Here is a 15,552-nt window from a genome sequence, read left to right on the forward strand (position 1 = left end):
GTGTAGATGTTGTTTGGTGGGTGAGGGTAGGGTGTAGGTGTTGTTTGTGTGGGGTAGGGTGTAGGTGTTGTTTGGTTGGTGTGGGGGTAGGGTGTTGATGTTGTTTGGTGGGTGTGGGGGTAGGGTGTAGATGTTGTTTGGTTGGTGTGTGGGTAGGGTGTCGGTGTTGTTTGGTGGGTGTGGGTGTAGGGCGTGTAGATGTTGTTTGGTTGGTGTGGGGGTAGGGTGTAGATGTTGTTTGGTGGGTGTGGGGGTAGGGCGTAGATGTTGTTTGGTTGGTGTTGGGGTAGGGTGTAGGTGTTATTTGGTGGATGTGAGTGTAGGGCGTAGATGTTGTTTGGTGGGTGTGGGGGTAGGGTGTAGATGTTGTTTGGTGGGTGTGGGGGTAGGGCGTAGATGTTGTTTGGTTGGTGTGGGTGTAGGGCGTAGATGTTGTTTGGTTGGTGTGGGGGTAGGGTGTAGAGTGTTGTTTGGTTGGTGTGGGGGTAGGGTGTAGATGTAATTTGGTGGGTGTGGGTGTAGGGCGTAGATGTTGTTTGGTTGGTGTGGGGGTAGGGCGTAGATGTTGTTTGGTTGGTGTGTGGGGTAGAGTTGTAGATGTTGTTGTTTGGTAAGGTGTGTATGGATAGGGTGTAGATGTTGTTTGTAGGTGAGTGTGTGAAATTAGGGCGTAGATGTTGTTTAGTTGGTGTGTGGGTAGGAGGGTATCGGTGTTGTTTGGTGGGTGTAGGAGTAGTGTGTAGATGTTGTTTGGTTGAGTGTATTAGGGGTAGTGGTGTGGGAGTGTTGTTTGGTGGAGTGTGTGGGTACAGTGTCGGTGTTGTTTGGTGGGTGTGTGGATAGGGTGCAGATGTTGTTTGGTGGGTGTGGGGGTAGGGCGTAGATGTTGTTTGGTTGGTGTGTGGGTAGGGTGTCGGTGTTGTTTGGTGGGTGTGGGGGTAGTGTGTAGATGTTGTTTGGTTGGTGTGGGGGTAAGATTATGGAGGTGTTGTTTGGTGGGTGTGTGGGTACGGTGTCGGTGTTGTTTGGTGGGTGTGGGGGTAGGGTGTAGATGTTGTTTGGTTGGTGTGGGTGTAGGGTGTAGATGTTGTTTGGTGCGTGTGTGTATAGGGTGCAGATGTTGTTTGGTGTGTGTGGGGGTGGGGCGTAGATGTTGTTTGGTTGGTGTGTGGGTAGGGTGTCGGTGTTGTTTGGTGGGTGTGGGGGTAGGGGGTAGATGTTGTTTGGTTGGTTTTGGGGGTAGGGTGTAGATGTTGTTCAGTAGAATTGTGGGGTGTAGGGTGTAGGTGTTGTTTGGTGGGTGTGTGGGTAGGGTGTGTCAGTGTTGTTTGGTGGAACAGGTGTGGGTGTAGGGCGTAGATGCTGTTTGGTTGGTGTGAAGGTAGGGTGTAGGTGTTATTTGGTGGATGTGAGTGTAGTTTAGGGATGTGGAATGTTGTTTGGTTGGGTGTAGGGGTAGGGTGTAGATGTTGTTTAGTGGGTGTGGGGAGTAGGAGATGTAGATGTTGTTTGGTGGAGTGTGGGTGTAGTGTACATAGATGTTTATTTTGGTTGTGGTGTATGTGGGGTAGGGTGTAGAGTGTTGTTTAGTTAGGGTTAATAGAGGGTAGGGTGTAGATGTAATTTGGTGGGTGTGGAGTGTAGGGCGTAGATGTTGTTTAGTAGAGTGGTGTAGGGGTAGGGATATTAATGTGTTGTTTGGTAAGGTGTATGGGAGTAGGTTGTGGATGTTGTTTGGTGGGTGTGTGGATAGGATTGCAGATGTTGTTTAGTGGGTGTGGGGGTAGAGGTGTGGAGTGTTGTTTTAGTTGTGTGTGTGGGTAGGAGTGTCGTAGGGTGTTGTTTGGTGGGTGTGGGGGTAGTGTGTAGATGTTGTTTGGTTAAGGGTGTGAGGGGTAGGGTGTAGGGTGTTGTTTGTATTGGGTGTGTGGGTACAGTGTCCGGTGTTGTTTAGTGGAGTGTGAGGTAGGAAGTGTAGATATTGTTTTGGTTAGTGAGGTGTAGGGTGTAGATGTTGTTTGGTTAAGTGTGTGTATAGGGTGCAGATGTTGTTTTAGTGTGTGTGTAGGAATTGGGGCATGTAGATGTTGTTTGGTTGGTGTGTGGGTAAGGTGTCGGTGTTGTTTGGTAGGTGTGGGAGTAAGGGGGGTAGATGTTGTTTGGTTGGTTTAGGGTAGAGATTGTAGAATGTTGTTCAGTGGAGTGTGGGTGTAAGGGTGTAGAGTGTTGTTTTGGTGGGGTGTGTGGGTACAGTGTCAGTGTTGTTTAGTGGAGTGTGTGGAAGTGTAGGAGTGTAAATGCTGTTTGGTTGGTGTAGGGGTAGGGCGTAGATGTTGTTTAGTAGGTGTGTGGGTAGGGTGTAGAGTGTGTTGTTTGGTGTGTGTGTGGGTAGAAGGTAGTAGGTGTTGTTTGGTGGGTGTGTGAGTAGGGCGTCGGTGTTGTTTAGTAGGTGTGTGGGTAGAGTGTCGGTGTTGTTTAGAAGGTGTGTGTATAGGTTGTTTGTAGTGTGTAGGTGTAGAAGTGTAGGTGTTGTTTGAGTGGGTGTGGGGGTAGGGCGTAGATGTTGTTTGGTTGGGTGTGTGGGTAGGGTGTAGGTGTTGTTTTGGTGGTGTGTGTGGGTAGGAAGTGGGTGTGGATGTAGGGTGTGTGGAGAATGTTGTTTAGTGGGTAGTGTGTGTAGAGGCATGTAGATGTTGTTTGGTAGTAAGTGTGTGGGTAGAATTGTTGAAGATGTTGTTTGGTGGGTGTGGGGGTAGGGTGTGGGAGTGTTGTTTTGGTGGATGTGTGGGTAGGGTGTAGGTGTTGTTTGGTGGGTGTGGGGCCAGGTGTAGGTGTTGTTTGGTGGGTGTGTGAAGTAGGGTGTAGAGTGTTGTTTGGTAGGTGTGGGGTAGGGTGTAGAGTGTTGTTTGGTTGGTGTGTAGGGGTAGGGTGTTTGGTGTGTGTGTAGGGTGTAGAGTGTTGTTTGGTAGGTGTGGGTGTAGGGTGTAGGTGTTGTTTAGTAGGTGTGTGAGTAGAGGTGTAGGTGTTGTTTGGTGGGTAGTGTGTAGGAGTGTAGATGTTGTTTGGTGGTGTGTGTGGGTGTTGTTAGATTGTGTGTGTGTGAGTAGGGTGTAGGTGTTGTTTGGTGGGTGTGTGTGTAGGAAGGTGTAGGTGTTGTTTGGTGGGTAGTGTGTAGTAGGGTGTAGGTGTTGTTTGGTGGGTGTGTGAAGTAGGGTGTAGGTGTTGTTTGTTTGGTGGGTGTGTGATAGAGTAGGGTGTAGGTGTTGTTTGGTTGGTAGTGTGTAGGGTGTAGATGTTGTTTGGTGGGTGTGTGGGTAGGGTGTCGGTGTTGTTTGGTTGGTGTGGGTGTAGGGTGTAGGTGTTGTTTGGTGGGTGTGTGGGTAGGGTGTAGGTGTTGTTTGGTAGGTGTGTGAGTAGGGTGTAGATGTTGTTTGGTGGGTGTGGGTGTAGGGTGTAGGTGTTGTTTGGTTGGTGTGTGGGTAGGATGTAGTTGTTGTTTGGTAGGTGTGTGGGTAGGGTGTTGGTGTTGTTTGGTGGGTGTGGGTGTAGGGTGTAGGTGTTGTTTGGTGGGTAGTGTGTAGGGTGTAGATGTTGTTTGGTAGGTGTGTGGGTAGGGTGTAGGTGTTGTTTGGTGGACGTGGGTGTAGGGTGTAGGTGTTGTTTTGGTGTGTGTGTGGGTAGGGTGTAGGTGTTGTTTGGTTGGTGTGGGGGTAGGGTGTAGGTGTTGTTTGGTGGGTGTGTGAGTAGGGTGTAGGTGTTGTTTGGTTGGTGTGTGGGTAGGGTATAGGTTTTGTTTGGTGGGTGTGGGGGTAGGTTGTAGTTGTTGTTTGGTGGGTGTGTGGGTGAGTGTAGATGTGGTTTGGTGGGGATGAGGGTAGGCTGTAGGTTCTGTTTAATGGGTTGATGGGTAGGGCGTAGGTATTGTTTGGTGAGTGGGGTGTAGGTGTTGTTTGGTGGATAGGGTTTAGGTACTTTTTGTGGGTGTGCGGGTAGGGTGAAGATGTTGTTTGGTGAGGATGTGGGTAAGTTGAGATCTTTTCTGTTTCTGGGTGAATAGTATTTATTTGTGGGTGGGGGTGTTGGTTTGTGTTTGTGCACGTGGTGCGGACGTGCATGGGTTGTAGGTGTGTTTTGATATACTTACGGGTGAAACAGTCAGTGAGATTTTTCAGTGAAAGAGTAAAGTGATAGTGATATTTCACTGCAGTGACAGAAATCTGATCTGTTCACTGTTGTCAAAATATCACTTTGTTGGAAATGCTTCGTGGCTCAACAATGTTTTCTGTCAAGCATCTTGTTACACAATACCATAAATGGCGATGTAAACATATTCATTTCACCAAATGCATTTGGTCATCAAACGTGGGCTCCGGCGAAGAAAATATTCAGTGCATCCGCACTAAGCGAGTTCGTCTGTGACTGTCTCTCGGTGTGTTGCTTCGAGCACGTGTGAGTTTACATCTGTTCAAAACACTTGAGTTACGTGAGTGCTGGCAGCTTTCAACACTGGCATACGTTTGACTTTTTTCATTATATGGGCCGAAGTCATTACTAGTCTGTCTCACAGTCCCCGACCCACAGTCCCTGGCGAGTCTTCCCTGCCATGCTACATCGCTAAATGAGGCAAGTCTAGATTCCCTTCCATCTCACTGGAGCTCATTTCCAGATTAAATGGGGCTATTTGTTACTATCAAAATGATATATATTCAGAGAATAAGCGTTATTATTACCTGTATATATGCTTACTGACACAGCAAATTGGTGATTTGTTTCCCTTAATCGTGGAATTCCCATTCTCGTTTGTTTGTGGTTCTCATAAGGGGTGAAACAGCATATCGCGGTATTTTGCCTCCGGTTCGGTATACCGAATGCAATCCAAAATTTCTTTTTTTCGGTTTTCGTACCGTCATTTTATTAACTTTTAAAAAGATTTCTTCTAAAATATCTAGAAATCGAATCATTTTGTCAAAATCTATGCATTTCTTTGCTAGACGGCCGCTACTTTCCCTGAAATATATTCTGCTATACCGAACCGAAACGGACCGAACCGAAGATTTTGTACCGCAATACATATAAACCGAACCGTGGTTAGAGAGTACCGTTTCACACTTAGTTCTCATGTATTATTGCGTTAGCACCGAGATTTGACGCGCACGCTGAGACAAAAAAGATCGTTTGATGGATCTTATCTTAAGTGCTGATCATATTCAAATAATGACAATAGATACAAATATGGCAACTGATACAGATGTTTTAACTCGGTTTTTATTTTATTTTCGAATACCGAACTATAGCTTATCTGTGCGCCTGGACAAAGAGGTGAACAGTCTTTAGTTTAGAGTTGGGAGAATTTGGCTTTCGTTCATCGCATTTTCTCAGATTGATAATGTTTAAATTTAATTAAACAAAATTGGAAGCTAATAATGAATAGAATATTCCACGTGTCTAGTGAAATATGATTTATTACACACGTGTTCTGAATATCTTTCAGGCAGCTTGCAATATCGAGGTGGCAACAGAAAGTTTGCCATTGTGACGTCACTATCGTTGAATAACCTAGTTTGGTTACACAGCACTTGTTGGATAACTTTCAACTTGTTACACAACAACTATCTAACAACAAAATTATCTAAAAAATATATTCAGAACACGTGTGTAATAAATAGACATTACAAAACGAGTGGGTGTTGAATATAGAAAATATTGCAACAAAATATTGTTAAACGTTTTGATTTATACAGAGATTACAAAACCAGTGGGTGTTGAATATGGAAAAAAATATCGTTGCAATAATTTCCATATTCAACACACACTCGTTTTGTAATGTCTATGTGTATCTGTCATCTCGAAATATAGGATAAGATAGATGTCGTTTGAACATAACTTTTGCATTATTCTCTGAGACACATGTTGTTTACGAGAAAAAACGTTAAAAAAACAGTTGTTACAATAAGCAACAGTCGTTAACTGGCAATGCCGTTCGCTTATTGATATTGTACGTACGCTTCACGAATTTCATGACAAACTCATGAAAGGTGAAAGGGAGATCACTCTCAATAAGCTACCTCCCTCCGTGCAAGAGCTATTTCTCGAAGTATTGATGGTCTGGGCTGCTTATATCAAAATAGTTTATATGTGAGGACAGAATACGCAGAATCTGACTCAACTTGTCGACAATCATGAAGAGAGGCAGGTCACCGTTAGTGGAGGATGAAGGAGAAAGAAAGAAGACTGATGTTGGCATTAAGCTGAGTCAAAGGGGTACGTGAAATACTGACTGACTGACTGAGTATGGTTTTACGCCGTTTTTAGCAATATTCCAGCAATATCACAGCGGGGGACACCAAATATGGGCTTCACAAATTGTACCCATGTGGGGAATTGAACCCGGGCGTACGCTTTAACCAATAGGCTACCCCTACGCCCCGGTACGTGAAATACAATATTTTATCATCCAAAACTGTGTTCCACAGGAGATATCGCTTGTGTGAGATCATATGATATCTCCTAGGAGATATCGTTTTGACAGTAGATTTTGTACAATGCCCTGACAATGCTATGACGTCATCAACTTTGATGACGTCACAATGCTATGACATCACTGCACAGCAAGTCTAATGGCAGTACAGTGTTGAGAGATGTACATTTTTCATTGAAAACTAATGAAGAATGATTTTTGATGATAAATAGAATCTCACCCTCGTGTCTACTGACATCAATTATATCAACACTCGTTGATAAAAGTGAAAATATCCTTGGCACGCCTCGGACATTTGTAACTTTATCAACTCGTGTTGATATAATTGATATCAGTAGACACTTGGGTGAGATTCTTGTATGGTTGTACAGAAGAACAATTTTGCAGGAGCTGTACATATATTCTGCAGAATCTTACCTTCAATAATATGGCTGAGTTGTTATTTTGACTCTCTATTAAACAGCGATTGGCTGCCTCGGACAAGATTGACTGCTGCTTATTTGTTGAACACAAAACACAACACAAAATTCCTTCACTCACTAGCCAAGAAATGATCAATTCACATGTACACCCAATAAACTAGTCAGCAGTGCACATTCTCGAGTACCCATTAAGCACAAAACATATATAAAATTATATGTGTTGTTTCAGGATATTTGATCTGACTCTTGATCCATGTTGATAAGGGGCGGTGGGGTGGTTAAAGCGTTTGCTCGACACGCCGAAGACCTGGGTTGGATTCCCCTCATGGGCACAATGAGTGAAGCCCATTTCTGATGTCACCCACCATGATATTGCTGGAATATTGCCAGAAGCCGCGTAAAACTCAACTCATGTTGATATCAACATATCCACATGAATCAGTGCTCATGCTGTCCACCACTGGTTGCCCTGGTGTTTTGGAGAAGGTTGCATCATTGTTGATTGTGGCAGAAAACAATATTCATTCACTCAATTGATCAAGCAAGCAATTTGTAAGGCAATCCAGAAAGCATTTTGACTGCATATTACAGATGAGTAATTAAATGAATTTAATAATTATATGTAGCCCATATGACTGCAGTGTTTATTGTGTGCCCACAGAGCGGTCAATCCACCCACCCACAACCTCGGCAGCCCGGGTCCAGTGGGGGCCATACCTGGCGGAGAGGCAGTGGGGAACCGTCAGGGAGGACAGGTCTACAGACGGAAACTGGTTTGTACTAACAGAGGGAGGGCTTGTCAGGTGACATTCACTGCAAGTCTATTCTGGGTACACCTATAGTAAACCAATACCTATCGTCCATATCCTCTAGTGTCATGGGCACTTCCTATTATAGGAAGCACAAGCTATAAAATTTGCAAAAATAAGAGAGCATCAAATAAAAAATAACCATTAAAATCTGTTTATTTGTATCGACTTCCGGTCAGTAAAACTAACCAACGGTTTTGAAAATAGAAGGTAAATTATCACAAATAAAAATATGTATATATGAGTGTTTGAAAAATCGGACCAACGGAATTCTGCGAGTTGGAGCGAATGAGCACGGGAAAGTTGCCTTACCCTAAATATATGACAACCTTGATATGTACAGAAGATTTAGATTCAGGAGAATTGACATTTTCAAGATAGTGGATACAATCAGAAGTGATACTGATTATGGCTCCTATCGCAATTTCTCCACATATTATTTCTCCATCGGAAAAGTTGGGTTTTCTCGTTTCTTTTTGGTTTTCCATGATTACGACTGAAATGCATGTGTCGCGAAGTCTTTTCGCGCCCTTTCCCGAAGGTTTAGAAATGTTCGATAATCTAAAAAAAGCACACTACGCCTCGACGTAAAGTCGGGCGTAGTAATGCCTAGGCTTAACCGATGTTGTGCATGACGTGTTAGAGCAGGGCGCTGCTAAGCCCGACGTAGTGTGTTACGCCTGACGTTAACTACGCCCGACATGCATATAGCCTCAGAAATATCACAAATAGGCTTCACACATTGTACCCAGGTGAGGAATCAAATGTTGGCATGACTAGTGAACACTTTAACCACTAGGCTACCCCACTGCCCTACTGTGATGGAACTGGAATACTTACAGTGTGTCAGTCTAGTGGTTACAGTGTTAGTTCATCATGAAACAGACCCTGGTTTGGTTTTTCAGATTGGTACAAAGCATGAAAGCCTATTCTTGATGACCTCTACTGTCATTGATACACATAGGAATGTGTTCCTATTGATTCAGTGATGCAGACCAAATAGAACTGCATTCTACAGAACTCTTCAGAAGTGCATATTTATGACTGGTGATTACTAAATCAACTTCAGAATACATAATCAAATTTCAGGCCACTTGATCTACCATATACCTATTTATCATATGAATATAATCACTCAACATAATGAGTGAGTTGGTTTAGTTTAATGCTGCACTCAGCAATATTCCAGCTATATGGCGGCGGTCTGTAAATAATCAAATCTGGACCAGACAATCCAGTGAACAACATCATGAGCATTGATCTACACAGTTGTTATACAATGACATGTGTCAACCAAGTCAGCGAGCTTGACCACCTGAACCCGTTAGTCGCCTCTTATGACAAGCATGGATTACTGAAGATCAATTCCAACCCCAATCTTCACAGGTTCAAAATGATGAGAATGGGAAGATATCAAATAGAAAATATTTTCGATGGTCATATTTCCAATCTAACATTTCCTGCTCCTGTTTGTGGTCCAGCTGGTCAAGAGTGTCCCATGATGCTGCAGCAAGTACGGCCTATATGTCTGGTGAGGATGGACTGTTTGGAGTGAGTGACCAGAACTGCATCATGTGTACAGCCGTCGCCCTGTGGAACCACAACGACCCCTGCCTCAAGGAGAGACTGTTTGGTCTTACGAATCCACAAGTGAGCTTTAAACGCAGTCTTGCATATTTCATGTTCATTCAAAAGCTAACCCTCAATGCATTACTATGTAGACTATTACAGTGGAAGCTGTCAAAACCGGCAGCTGTCCAATCCAGCAAGTTATTAATCCTGGCATAAAATGTCAGTCCCCTCCGTGGTTAGTAACTTTATCATCATTTAAAATCTCTGCAATCCGGCAGCTGTCAGTTCTAGATCTCGGCATGAAATGAGCCGCCTGAATATGTGTTATACAGTAATCAGCGCGGCCTAATCTGGCGCTTGGCAAGGAGTCGGCCAGATGTGTATTGTGTCCAATTAATCCTGCGTTGAAACTACATGGCTACCGATAAAGACAATTTAATCTTAGTTCAGTATGGGTTTACGTGTAATAAGTTAGTATGAGCCGAAATCTTTGTCTTTTATTGTCAGTGTGTGCAGTAATTGAGAGAACCACGGGATACAACAATGTATATGAGAGTGACAAAACTGGTTCAGTTCTAGTTGTAGGTAACTGTGTCAGCTCTACAATTCAGCATGCTGTCTAAACCAGATTATTTCTTCAGTCCGGACGAGTTCCGGTTTAGACGGCTTCCGCTGTATATCAAAGACAGGAATACTTTCAGAACTTCCCTTGCCAATTCTTAGTAGCCTATGTTGTATAAGACTGACTGACTGACTGAGTTTGGTTTTACGCCGCTTTTAGCAATATTCCAGCAACATCAGGGCGGGGCACACCAGAAATGGGCTTCTCACATTGTACCCATGTGGGATTTGAACCCGTGTCTTCAGCATGACGAGACAACACTTTAACCACTAGGCTACCCCACCGCCATGTTGTATACGAGGGTGGTGGGGTAGTCCAGTGGTTAAAGTGTTCACTTATGACGTTGAAGACCTGGTTTCGATTCCCCACATGAGTACCATATGTAAAGACCATTTCTGGTGTTTCTTGCCTTGTTAGTGGAATATACTACTATATTATTCCTGCAAATGTTTCAAGTTGGTACATGGACTGTGTGATACAGGGCAACCATGGAGAAGATGTAAAGGAGTTGTATTACTATCTTGACAACAACCCGAGACACACCTACATGAAGGCCTTGTACAAGTACCCGCAACAGACCTTTCCTTATGACCAGCTCATTGCACAGAATGCCAACAGAGGAACTGACCAACCAGAGTATGAGCTTCTTGATACAAGTGGGTGGGTCGAAGTTAAACAGACAGGAAGATGTACAGGGTGTACAGCCTTAGAGGCCATTTTACTGTCTTTGTTCCAGTTATAGATTGACAACGGAAATGCGAGAGCAGATGACAGCTAAAATTTGAGCTTATCAAAGTGTGATACTACTTTCACAAGTCTGTACAGGTTAAACTGCCTTCACATGCACCCTATTGTTGGCATATAGATTGACGATTGGGGTACGTTAAACGATTAACTACAACGAATCCCACATGGGAATGTGTTAAGCCCAAAGTCACCGTGAATACTGGAATTTGCTAAAAGCAGTGTAAAACCAAAAGTCAGTGTACAGGGTGTACTGCCTTAAAGGCTATTTTACCCTGTGTTGGTCTAGTTATAGACTTACTTGATGTCTTCTGTTTTCTGAAACCCATTTCTGGTACATATGTCTGTTGTAGGGGTGTTTGAGGATGGCAGATACTGGGATGTGTACGTGGAGTATGCTAAGATGGCTGAAGAAGACCTCGTCTGCTGCGTGACGGTCATCAACCAGGCGAAGACCACTGAGAAGATCCTTGTCATGCCACAGGTGTGGTTTAGGTAATCCAATGTACTGTCTCAGATTTAATTCAAGCCTGGGGGTTATTTGATGCAGCGTTTATATCAGCAAGGATTTTGATCAAGGCAGAGGGTTATCAGACATTAAAAAAATTGTCCAGGCAGGCTGTTATTAAAAAATTCTGTTGTTGATGCTGTTGTTTATGTGCAGCTTTTGTGGGCAGCCTCGTGACGTAGTAGTCTCCTATCAACCACTTGATATCATATCATGACACGCATTGTATCATGAGGTCATCTATTGTATCATGAGGTCATCCACTTTATCATGAGGTCATCCATTGTATCATGTCATCAAGTGTATTATGATGTCATCCATTGCATCATGGCATCATCCATTATACTAAGAAAATGCAAATGTATATTTATAATTTTTAAACTTATCCTATCTCATGGATTGTACTCTCTCTCTCTCAAGTCGACAGCTGAGTGGAAACAAACTGTAAACAAAGTTTATGGCCTCTCTTGTACAGCCCAAACACACCCATCTGCTCCTGAGTGGAAACAAATGCCTCTGAATGTGACAGAGAAGAAGGTCCGGGTTTATGATCTTCAGTAACCCATCTTGTACGGGATCAGATGGTCAGGCTCACTGCCCAAACACACCCAGATTCTGCTCCTGGATTGTCTGGTCAGACTTGATTATTTACAGCCATATAGCTGGAAATTGAGTGACTCAGCATGCAGCTGTGTATGTGACTTAGAGTAAGACCACGGAAACATTATAAGATTTGATTTTTTACAGGAATACATGGGATGACTTGTCCATTGATGCGGCTGACAGCAAACCCTCCTTGAGTCTCACAGCATCAGGATCAGTACTTGCTTGCAGCCGCCTTCTAGGTAGGACAAAGACATGGTCTGTCTAAAGATATTAAAAGATGGTAGTTTTTAACATTAAAGAGATAAAACAAGGATTGTCTGCACAGGATCAGTGTAATCAGATGGGAACAGCCTTGTTCTGCAGCATGGTGATCCGTGAAGATCCGGGTTAGAATTGGTCTTCAGCAACCCATGCTTTACATACTAGGCAGACCCGTGAAGATCCGGGTTAGAATTGGTCTTCAGCAACCCATGCTTGTCGCAAGAGGCGACTAACAGGATTGGTTGGTCGGGCTCACTGACTGGGTTGACACATGTCATTGTATCCCAATTGCGTAGATCGATGCTCATACTGTTGATCACTGGATTGTCTGTTCCAGACTCGATTATTTACAGACCGCCGCCATTTAGCTGGAATATTGCTGAGTGCAGCGTAAAAACTAAACTCACTCACTCAGGTATCTGAGGGTGCTAGCACTATCAAGTTAACTTAAGTCAGGATACACAGACAACCCAACCCTAACACCAAAGATCATTGTGAGTCTGTCTTAACTGCAACTACGCTAAAAATGCCATCTGTTCAACTCTTTATCTGTGAAGATCAAGGTCAGAACTGGTCTGTAGAAACCCACGCCTGTCATATGTGACTAATGGTATTCAGTGGTTCAACCTGCTGACTTGGTTGACTCATGTCATTGGACCCGTGAAGGTCCGGGTTAGAATGAACCTTCAGTAACCCATGCTTGTCGTAAGAGGCGACTAACGGGATCGGGTGACGTGGTCAGGCTCGCTGACTTGGTTGACTCATGTCATTGGACCCGTGAAGGTCCGGGTTAAAATGAACCTTCAGTAACCCATGCTTGTCGTAAGAGGCGACTAACGGGATCGGGTGACGTGGTCAGGCTCACTGGCTTGGTTGACACATGTCATTGGACCCGTGAAGGTCCGGGTTAGAATGAACCTTCAGTAACCCATGCTTGTCGTAAGAGGCGACTAACGGGATCGGGTGACGTGGTCAGGCTCGCTGGCTTGGTTGACACATGTCATTGGACCCGCGGAAGGTCCGGGTTAGAATGAACCTTCAGTAACCCATGCTTGTCGAAGAGGCTTACTTAACGGATCGGGTGACGGGTCAGGCTCGCTGACTTGGTTGACTCATGTCATTGGACCGTGAAGGTCCGGTTAAAATGAACCTTCAGTAACCCATGCTTGTCAGAAGAGGCGACTAACGGATCGGGTGGCGTGGTCAGGCTCGCTGGCTTGGTTGACACATGTCATTGGACCCGTTGAAGGTCCGGGTTAGAATGAACCTTCAGTAACCCATGCTTGTCGAAGAGGCCAATAAGCGGGATCGGGTGGCGTGGTCAGGCTCGCTGGCTTGGTTGACACATGTCATTGGACCCGTGAAGGTCCGGGTTAGAATGAACCTTCAGTAACCCATGCTTGTCGTAAGAGGCGACTAACGGGATCGGGTGACGTGGTCAGGCTCGCTGGCTTGGTTGACACATGTCATTGGACCCGTGAAGGTCCGGGTTAGAATGAACCTTCAGTAACCCATGCTTGTCGTAAGAGGCGACGAACGGGATCGGGAGGTCCGGCTTGCTGGCTCGCTGACTTATGTCATTGTATCCTAATTTCATAGATTGATGCTCATATTGTCAATCACTTGATTGTCTAGTCCAGACTTGTTATTTACAGACCACTAGAATATAACTGTAATATTGCTGTGTACGGTGTAACAAAATAAACAAGAAAAAACATTCAACCCTTCAATATCGTAATAAAATGGAGAAATGTTGCCCGGATATTCGAGGACCTCTTTCATTTTGCCTCATCATTATGGGGATTGTTACAAATATTTTATGAAACTTATGTTCTGTTCATGCAGGACAGTTTCAAGTTGACTTTCATGCAGATACTCCAAACTCAGGGGAGGTGTTGTTCTGCAACAACGAAACACGGCCTGGCACAGAACAACATGGAACTGAAGGCCTAGAAACCAGAACAGACACACAACAGCAGAATACTGAACAGTCACAGAACCAGGAACAGTGTACTGAACAGTCAGAGATCCAGCAACATAGTACTGAACAGTTGAAGACAAATCAGCAGAGTACTGAACAGTTGAATACTCGCCAAGACACACAACAGAAGACTGGACAATCAGAGACCCAGCCTGATGTACAACAGTGGAGTACTGAACACCTAGATTCAGGCTTCTATAAAGATGCCTTTCACAGATACATCATACATGGTAAGATGGCTTTCACAACACTACCAGCTAGTGGTGGTGTGTGGTCCTGTGCATAGAGTTCAGGTCACAAATCAGTTGAAGTTAAGCAACGTTGAGCGCGGAGAGTCCTTGGATGGGTGACCGTTTTAGGCAGCTTGACTGTTGAGAGTTTCTAAGACTTCAGTCCTGCCCCACAATGATTCACATGTGATACATGTGGTCTCACCTTAGGCAAGTGAGCTTGTTCAAAATTGCCTCTGTTCACCCAGTAGAAAATGGGTACCCGGTGAGATAAGTCATGTGACTATAACCTTCTAGCGCCTCACAGGCAGCTTGGGCATCTGGGGTAATTAATAATCAGTTTGTGATTACAGCGTCCAGTGAGCAACTATTAGGTTGATACTAGGCACTATATAAATTAAATATTATTATTATCATTACACTGGTAATGCATTGGGATACTGTCTGATTGTTCATGAAACATTGTAAAATTGGAGGGGCGGTGGGGTAGCCTAATGGTTAAAGCATTGGCTCGTCACATCGAAGACCCGGGTTCGAATCCCCACATGGGTACAATGTGTGAAGCCCATTTCTGGTGTCCCCTGCCGTGATGTTGCTGGAATATTACTGAAAGCGGCGTAAAACCAGTCGGTCAGTCAGAAATTCCAAATTTATAGAAATCATACTAGTTACACCAATTATGTCTCAAAATTTGTCCTCATTTGAATGCAGGTATCTGCCACATTCTGCTAAATCAGGTTGCTGTGGCAGTAGCAATGATGTCATATTGTATCTTGACATCATCCATGTCACCATGATGTCATCCATTGTATCCTGACATCATCCAAGGCACTATGATGTCACCCATTGTATTGTGACATCATCCATGGAACCATTATGTCATCCATTGTATTGTGACATCATGCATGGCACCATGATGTCATCTATTGTATTGTGACATCATCCATGGCACCATGATGTCATCCATTGTATTGTGACATCATCCATGGCACCATGATGTCATCCATTGTATCCTGACATCATCCAAGGCACTATGACGTCATCCATTGTATTGTGACATCATCCATGGAACCATGATGTCATCCATTGTATTGTGACATCATGCATGGCACCATGATGTCATCTATTGTGATGTGACATCATCCATAGTACCATGATGTCACCCGTTGTATTGAGACATCATCCATGGCACCATGATGTCACCCATTGATTTGTGACATCATCCAAGGCACTATGATGTCACCAATTGTATTGTGACATCATCCATGGAACCATGATGTCATCCATTGTAATGCGACATCATCCATAGTACCATGATG

At 44.1% G+C, this 15,552-nt stretch overlaps 1 protein-coding gene across 1 annotated transcript in view; it reads left to right on the forward strand.

The window, feature by feature from the left end:
- The first annotated feature begins 6,075 nt into the window (after nucleotides 1–6,075).
- The window catches only part of LOC124272999 (uncharacterized protein YMR196W-like), a 54,279-nt gene continuing 44,802 nt past the window's right edge, over nucleotides 6,076–15,552 (forward strand). The window contains exons 1-7 of the mRNA XM_046708236.1: nucleotides 6,076–6,261; nucleotides 7,562–7,673; nucleotides 9,191–9,359; nucleotides 10,385–10,559; nucleotides 11,001–11,142; nucleotides 11,903–12,000; nucleotides 13,868–14,233. Of these exons, the coding sequence (XP_046564192.1) occupies nucleotides 6,180–6,261; nucleotides 7,562–7,673; nucleotides 9,191–9,359; nucleotides 10,385–10,559; nucleotides 11,001–11,142; nucleotides 11,903–12,000; nucleotides 13,868–14,233 (1,144 nt within the window). The 5' untranslated portion in view covers nucleotides 6,076–6,179. The remainder of the gene's footprint in view (nucleotides 6,262–7,561; nucleotides 7,674–9,190; nucleotides 9,360–10,384; nucleotides 10,560–11,000; nucleotides 11,143–11,902; nucleotides 12,001–13,867; nucleotides 14,234–15,552) is intronic.

Source organism: Haliotis rubra, unplaced genomic scaffold (assembly GCF_003918875.1).
Source record: "Haliotis rubra isolate DU_JTF1 unplaced genomic scaffold, ASM391887v1 Scf175, whole genome shotgun sequence".
Taxonomy (NCBI): domain Eukaryota; kingdom Metazoa; phylum Mollusca; class Gastropoda; order Lepetellida; family Haliotidae; genus Haliotis; species Haliotis rubra.